Genomic DNA, 8,300 nt, shown 5'->3' with positions numbered 1-8,300 from the left:
GAGAACGCGCATTCCAAACAATCCGGATTTATGCATCTAAAATGGTTACTTGCTTGGATTTTCGTTGCATTCTTCCTTGTCAGACAAACACTTGAGTTTTGCGCTTACTCTCCGCTACTCTGAAATGCCTATGGATTTGAAGAAAGGCCAACAAGGAACGTGGTTCCTGTCTCAGACCCTGATTATATTATCTTAATTCTCCTGATGAGCTTTTGTTTTCTTTCTGTTTTGTAACTCTCCTTTAGAGAAAACATAATTACACGTTAATAAACTATCCTCTATTAAAAGACCGTCTTTGACGAAGTTTCTGAGCTCACTAATCCATTCTTGAGGGCCGAATTGGGTAAAGTGGATATTTTTACGACCAAAATGAGCAGCGTGATGTTTTTTTTTATAATTACACTTTTATTTGATTAAAAATTACCAGGGTCGTCTTGTCTTGTACATAGGCAGAAAAACATTATTAGCGATGCCACAGTAATTGTTCTTGTTGCGTGCTATTCTAATGTAACCTTTTTCGCCCCAATTATGACCCCACGAGTTTTTGGCTAGCCAATAATCTTGGCCGTTTTCCGTTCCGTAGCCAACAATCACCATGCTGTGAAATTGATAATGTGCTCTGCAGTTGGATTTCGAGTAAACGCCTGCAATATTTAAGAAAATGGTTAGTATAATCTTAATCTTAACAGATATTGGCCGCCAAAGTGTGATTCTTGGGCATGAATGGTTCACCAACTATTTGTCTGAAGACAGAGTGGGGTTTTCACTCTTCAGAAGAGGAAACTTACCCCCATTGTAATAGAGGAAAGTGTTCATTCCGCCGTCAAAATTAAAAGCGACGGGTCCGAGGAAGGCGACGACCATCTTCAGCTCCTCCTCACTTTTCGATCTTAGCTGGAGAATCTTTAGGATCTTTGGGTGATCGGAGCAACCCTTCTCTTTGCACTGGCACACTCCTTGGACGTGCGTGTAAGGGTAGTCTTCCTCGCGTGCTATTCCGTGCTTCATCACGAATTCCACAGCATTGAATGTCGATCCACCGCTGCAGCCCTCGGAGCTAGTTTCGCAGTCGAGCAGACCCTGCTCGCTCAGGACGGTCAGTTTGTTTCTCGTCTGCAGCACGTATTGACTCTCCACTACCGCAGTCTACCAAATTAATTATTTCAGCATGAAAATCAAATCTTAAAATGGACACAGCAGGATCAAATATATATGAAATGATCGTTGTCTCTGATTTTAAGATTGATAAGTAATATATACCGCTGCAAATGCCCAACTTGATGAGCATCGACCTTGATCTTTGACCCTTGTGACGACGCCTTTGCTCCTCCAGTCGACTTCTTTGGGCACATCTATATTTCGAGAGAAATGATATGGCAATAAAGCTTCAAACTTTTCAGTATCATCGGTCGGCAATTCCCCGTTAAAATATTGTTCGTCCTCGTACTACAACAGATTTGTATCGAATTAAAAACAATTTAACTCTTATCATTCACTAACGGTGTCTGCAAACTGGTTGATCCCCATTTCGAAGGTTTCCAGGCCCTTTTTATAGCGTTCGTTGTGCTCATAAATTTCGCGGCAGTGCCTCATGTACGCTTTCATCCGAAAGAAGTATTCTGCGGGCGAAGAATACTCTTTGTTGTATTTTCTCTAAAATAAAATAAGTTATTAACTGTGTTAAAAAAGATGAAGAGGACTCTCACAATGAAATGGACAAATCGTTGGGCACTGCATTCATTGGCTCTGGCAAAAGAGCCGAGAGAGCACAGGCATGCGACGATAAAAAGCAGCAACAGTTTCATCTTTGAAAAATAGTTTGTGTAGGATAGAAGCCGAGATTAAATAATTTATTTCGGAATACTCACCGTGATACGTTCGCTGTAAAAACAGACAAAACTCGAACTGAAAATACTACTACTGAACTTTTAAGTAATTGAAATATTAAAATTGTATTTAACGAAAAATTGTCATCTTGTTTATATTTTTAAATGGTTGGCTCTTATGGAGTTCTAACGTCTTCTGTAATTGTATTGTTCTTAAAAACGCAACATGATAAACATGACTAATATGAATTTCGTCAAATTTGTCTTGGATTCATATTTTGTAATGATTTTCTAACGTATTTTAATTTAATTTACAACGAGTGCGCGGTGATAGTAAGTGTCACATGAAAGCTGGCTCTGGAGAATCGTATAAAAATAAGGATGCAGCTGTATATGCATTTAAGCAGTCAGAAGAATAAAAAAGATAAGTAGAGAGGTAAATTTAATAAATTATATAGATCTCAAAATGTTATCGGAAAAAATTCCATCCTTAAAGAAGGTCTTCTTTAGTTTACGAGCCGTAATTTTCACTGGAAACTCATTTCAATCAACATAAATTGAGGCAATAGTGCAAATTTAACAGCAATTCATTCAAATTTATCAAATTAACTTGAGGAAATAAAGCGCAAAGCATTCCCAGGAGGTCTTTCCAGACTATCATGTTTTTTCGTCTTGTCATAATAATATAAGGTATAAAATTCAACAAGAATTTCTAAGGTATAGACGAGCATCCATCTTCTAGATAATAACAAAACTTCAATCCGAATATATTTCCCCTATACTGATGAAGGTTGGTATGGGGTTGGGGGAGAATCACACCGCGCAGAAGCAAGAAAGAAAAGAACAGATGACGTCAACTACTGGAAGACACAAGACAGTTCAAAAGGTGTTGGACAGCGTGGCCGGTAACTTTTTTTCTATTATCCATCTCATCCATCCACAGATACCGTTTTAAAGAGGAATATTTTTATTTAGTTTCCTTTTGCCTGTTCTTCGCAAATATAAATCTCCGCTACAGCTCTGTGCAATCCAAAACTTACCGATTTTAATTAAAAAATAACATTAATAAGTGAATAAGGTTATTTAAATTTCCTAATAAAAATGCTGACCGGATATTGTTTTGTTCGCAAGAATATTTTAATTTAAATCTGTTTTTCCACAACTCTACCATTCATCGCATTTTCACAATGAAACTTTGCTCTTTAAGGTTAAATTACATTAATTTTTACACTGAACTATCCTTGACTGAATCAAATATACAGTATTTCGTTTATTCAACCCTAAAGACGAGGATACAAATTTCGGTATAAGAATTCGAGCATGTCGTTTTTCTCTTCTCGTCATCGTTTTCGAGGAAGATTCATTCTGAAATTCCTTGAAAGAAAGAAAAGCAGACTCAGGTTTCAACAGTGAAATCGTAGAGAATTTAAAATATTTTGTTGGTAGTTCTCATCCCTAAATAAACACAATGGGAGAGTTGGAATTTGTTCTGGCATTTTCCTCAGGATTGGCACCTATACAATTTATTTTAAAACATTTTTTCTAGTTGGATCGAATCCTTTCAGTACCAGAATTCCGCTGGAAATAATGGATCAACAAAAATGCACACACTGCAACCAAGTTCACAATGAGACCGCATTTTGTGATTACGTTGCTTTGAATAGGTGGTATGAGGATCCGCCATTTTATATATTTTAAAATAAAAATTTGAATCATCCTTTAGGGAAAGAGAGCGACGAGCGTTGCAGAACCCACTCGAGGAAGATCGCGCAGCTGAAGAAGCACCTGGAATTTCCTCAGGATATTTCCGATCCTGGGAAGCAGGACCATCTTTTCAAGGTTTCCAAGCTGCTGGTATGAGTGCGTCCATTCTGTATTGTATTAGTTCCAATTTTCGTGTCCAGCAAGCCTTCCAGAGCAGCCTTTAAGGTTTGAAGGCCTGAACCAGGATCAAGGACGACTCCGTCATAATTATTTTAATGGCCCACCTGGATTGCGTGCTTCACGCAACACCGTTCCTTTCATTCCAATTCCTGGTAAATCGCATGTCAGATTTTCACTATAGTTTCAGTATTTGATTCCCAAAATGGAAACCTTGCGAAGAGTTTTTGTTGGCATTATGTTGGCCCATGTGCCTATTTAGATGGACAGTCGATGAACACTCCGCAATATAATTCGGTTTGTTCAGCAACCCAAGTAGTTCAAGGTGCTCTGGCTGAAAAGTTTTGAATTCCTTAACCCACTCAATAATTTATTGCAATATGGACATTTCATTTTTTTCTTGGGAATCATTTAATAATTTAGTTTCAGGTGCAGAAAGCATTGCATTCCAACAGAGTCAGTTGTCTCAGGACTACAATCAAAGTTCCTTTCATCTTCCGCAACGGAATGCACCTTACCCTGAAGCAAGGCCACATCAAGAATCGCCGTATTATGCGGCAAATGTTCCCCAAAATGGTAAATTGATAAATAATTATAATTTGTTACCATATCTATGACAGGTTTTGTCATGATTGGTGATTTTCCTCTCTAATAATTATTTTTTGTTGCAATTTCAATTATATAAATAGTCAAAGTAGAAGGATCTAAATTTTGCACATCCAAGGCTAATTTACTTTATTAACAATTGCAGTTGGAAAATACCCCACAGGATCTTATTTTTCCTACGATTCTCGAAATCGACGAGAAACCTTGAATCGTTCTGGGAGGTTGATTCCAACGAGTTTTGGGGTCGGTAGAGCTCACGCTTCAACCAGTGCAACCCGATGTAAGAAGAGTTAAGAACTATCAATAATTAAAACGTTAACATTTCTAAAAACAGGGGTCAGTGGCATGCCTGGAACTGCGCCCGGTTTAAATCGACCCGAACAGAGACTCCCAGGCCAACTGATCCCTCCAGCTCTACCAATATTTACAGCTTCGGGACGACACGCTGGATTTCAGCAGGCTGATATAAATTTTCCAAATCAAGCATATAATCACGAAACACAAAAAAATCCTACGTTTGCGACACAGAACCAAGTTGCAACTAATCAAAATCATCTGCTCTCTGCTCCAGGTTCGAGTGGTAAACAGAAAAATAAATCTAATTCATTAATGTTCTATAATTATTGATTTTTCATCATATTTTTAGGAAATCCTGGTGCTGAAACTGCCACATCTCCCCAAAGGACCCTTGCGCAAGGTATGTATCATACGTTTTAGTAAATAAATTATGAACAATTTCTGATTCACGAGTTTAATGGTAAATCGAAAGCCAAATCATCGTTTCTCATTATTCTCCTTTTCTAGGTGCATCGAAGGAACCCGGCGGAAAGATACAGTGCCCTCACTGTGAATACAAATTGTCCAATGCTCAAAATTTGCGTAGACATATTTCTAGCATACACGATGATTTGCACTTTTGCATGGTTTACTATTGCGGACGAGAATTCAAAACACCGAATGAGCTGAAGGATCACATAGAGAAGGATCACAGGACTGATAGAGAGAAAGTTTTAAGAGAGAGTACTGTAGAGGAATATTATCCTTCTACCGTCTGTCCGTTCTGCAAAGATTCAATTAAAACAAATAATATTGTTCAATCCCACTTCCGACTTTGTAAAGCACGCCGTGATTCAGCATTAAAGGACATCAAAAAGTGCGAATTGCATATCCCATGCAATATGTACTTCAGAAACGCGGATGAAAAGAAGAAGCACGACGAGACAGTGCACAAGAACCATAAGGGATTTATTTAGTCTTTTTCTCTTTTCAGCAAAATCCACAAGTCTTTGTGTCTCAAAATTTAAGTTTGATGAAGAAATTCCCGGTGATGTAAATATTTTTCAAAGAAATTGTATGGCCTTGTCCATATAGTGGCCAAACTGATTCTTATTCTTATTGGAAATCTATACTAGGGGCGAATTTTGAGCTCATATGAGTATTAAATATTGCTCTTCTCAATTTTTTAATTCAATTCGGATCAGCAAATTTAAAACCTAAATAATACCGAATTAAAAATATCCCAAGAGCCTAGCACCTTTCTGTCAGAAATTGCATTTTGTGTAAGCATTGCTGAATAAAACATGCACCGAATCGATAGTTAGAACACGCAGCTAAAGTTGTACGGCTGGCTGAATTGTAAATATCATTTTGGATAAGTAACTAATAAATTTAATGTTTTATGGCCACGATTTCATTCCATCGTTTAATTTGAAAATATCCCTTTTTACCGCTGAAATAAATTCGATCAGAATTTGACGTTGCATACACGACGCTGCTAATAACTCATTATTATAAGAATTCAGACTATCAAATATTTTTCCTACAAATTTGCAAATTGCAACAGTCGATAATAATTGATTGATATAGTTGTAAGAAATTACAAAAATAGCTCACCAGTCGCTGCGGGAGTTGGGCACAGAATAACATTTCTTACGATGGTATATTTAATATTCAGTCTCATAGAAGTACATGTAGTTCTAAAAATTTATTTTAGTGAAGTTGGAAACACTGCAAAATGCTAATTTCACCGTATTTTACGCTTGTGCATTTATTCCGATAATCTACTTAGTCTATTCATATTTCAGTGCCATTTTGTAACGTGCCATCAGCGAGAACTATAGGTGAGTGGATTTTACTTCTGCTGCAGGGCAAGTGAGTACGACACGGGAGGGGAAGCAAAAGTGACTTGCCGTTCAGACTGCACAAGCTGACAAAAGTGGCCGCACTACGGTAAAGCGTGGCCGCATCTACGGTGACGCGTGGCCTTCTACGGTGACGCGTGGCCGCATCTACGGTGACGCGTGGCCGCATCTACGGTGACGCGTGGCCGCATCTACGGTGACGCGTGGCCGCATCTACGGTGACGCGTGGCCGCATCTACGGTGACGCGTGGCCGCATCTACGGTGACGCGTGGCCGCATCTACGGTGACGCGTGGCCGCATCTACGGTGACGCGTGGCCTTCTACGGTGACGCGTGGCCTTCTACGGTGACGCGTGGCCGCATCTACGGTGACGCGTGGCCTTCTACGGTGACGCGTGGCCGCGTCTACGGTGACGCGTGGCCTTCTACGGTGACGCGTGGCCGCTCTACGGTGACGCGTGGCCGCATCTACGGTGACGCGTGGCCGCATCTACGGTGACGCGTGGCCGCATCTACGGTGACGCGTGGCCGCATCTACGGTGACGCGTGGCCGCATCTACGGTGACGCGTGGCCTTCTACGGTGACGCGTGGCCTTCTACGGTGACGCGTGGCCTTCTACGGTGACGCGTGGCCGCTCTACGGTGACGCGTGGCCGCATCTACGGTGACGCGTGGCCGAATCTACGGTGACGCGTGTCCGCATCTACGGTGATGCGCGACCTTTGAATGAACAACAAATTGTTTATCAATCAACTGCTTGTTTCATCCATTGTCACCCTGTATCGGTCTCTGCTTTCACCAAATTATTTTACTAAATGAAACTTGGCAACACTGCAGAGCGCCATTTTCCATCGTTTAGTGCGCTTGCGCATCTGCGAACAATCCCCACCCCCCATCCATCTTATTCCTTAGTTCGGTGCCAGTTTGTTTCGTACAATCAGCGGTTAATCACGTGTTTCAGATTTAGAGCAGAGTTTATTACTTTACTGGCATGGACCGTGAAACAGGTAAAAATTGAGATTTTGTCCTCAATAACTTTCCTTCTTTGGTGTGACCGAGTTTTGTATTTAATCTATTCCGCAGATGAACAGAATCGACAGCAGCTTCCGGGTCAGAGCCATCAGATGGTTCTACACGGCAATGATTTGCAGCCATTGCCTCATCTCGGAACAAGTGAGGAAATATTTGAATTTCTGAAAAGTTTTGGAATTTCCCTGATATAAGCTTCCACAATAAACTCGTCGCGCGCGATCAAATTTTAAAGTTTCAATCGTGACAAAATGATTCCAGGAGTTATTTTATTTGCATTCTGTTTTAGTGAACGATAATCGCATCTCTATATGTTAACAATGTTACATTTTGAGCTCTTTAAGAATGAATTTTTTATCCAGTGGATCAAATCGAGCAATCTGTAGTGCCTGCACCAATAAACCAGGATCAGGAAGCAGCATGGCCGCTGCTACAAAGCGTTCCAGATGGAATACAGGATTTTCAACTTCCTTCTGATTTGCAGGATATACTCGATGAAAATCTGTTTTATTCAAATTCAGGTATATAGCGGCAAACTCTTTGTTTTATATGAATCGCAGAATTAATATTTTCAGGAAAAATAGACGGTTTGCAAGTCAAGGAAACGCAATGTGATTCATGGAATGTTCCAGGTCTCTAGAAAAACTAGATAAATACCAAACATCTAACCCTCCTAAAATCTAATTCTATAGATAATGCCGGTCACACAAACACCCGACAACCCCTCTCTGCCTTTGGAGCTGGCCAATCGTGGAGCACTCCACAATATGCATCATCAGATTATGCAGTACAAGGTTCTGTGGCGAAATTTTTAAAT

General features: G+C 40.0%; 1 protein-coding gene across 1 annotated transcript; it reads right to left on the bottom strand.

The window, feature by feature from the left end:
* Positions 1-405: 405 nt before the first annotated feature.
* On the bottom strand, positions 406-1,593 carry LOC135943518 (cathepsin L-like proteinase). The gene is made up of 3 exons (XM_065490084.1): positions 1,501-1,593; positions 789-1,146; positions 406-644 (listed from the first exon to the last, which is right to left on the bottom strand). Exons 1-3 carry the CDS (start codon positions 1,591-1,593, stop codon positions 421-423), a joined length of 675 nt encoding a protein of 224 aa, XP_065346156.1. The 3' UTR covers positions 406-420.
* Positions 1,594-8,300: the final 6,707 nt, after the last annotated feature.

The sequence above is a fragment of the Cloeon dipterum genome, chromosome 1 (assembly GCF_949628265.1).
Source record: "Cloeon dipterum chromosome 1, ieCloDipt1.1, whole genome shotgun sequence".
Classification (NCBI taxonomy): domain Eukaryota; kingdom Metazoa; phylum Arthropoda; class Insecta; order Ephemeroptera; family Baetidae; genus Cloeon; species Cloeon dipterum.
This window is presented reverse-complemented; position numbering and strand designations above follow the sequence as displayed.

Coding starts and splice junctions, on each gene's coding strand:
- LOC135943518 (XM_065490084.1), bottom strand. CDS start 1,593: ATGAGGCACTGCCGCGAAATTTATGAGCACAACGAACGCTATAAAAAG. Junction 1,147..1,500: donor TCAACCAGTTTGCAGACACC/GTTAGTGAATGA, acceptor TTAATTTGGTAG/ACTGCGGTAGTGGAGAGTCA. Junction 645..788: donor TTTCCTCTATTACAATGGGG/GTAAGTTTCCTC, acceptor TAAATATTGCAG/GCGTTTACTCGAAATCCAAC.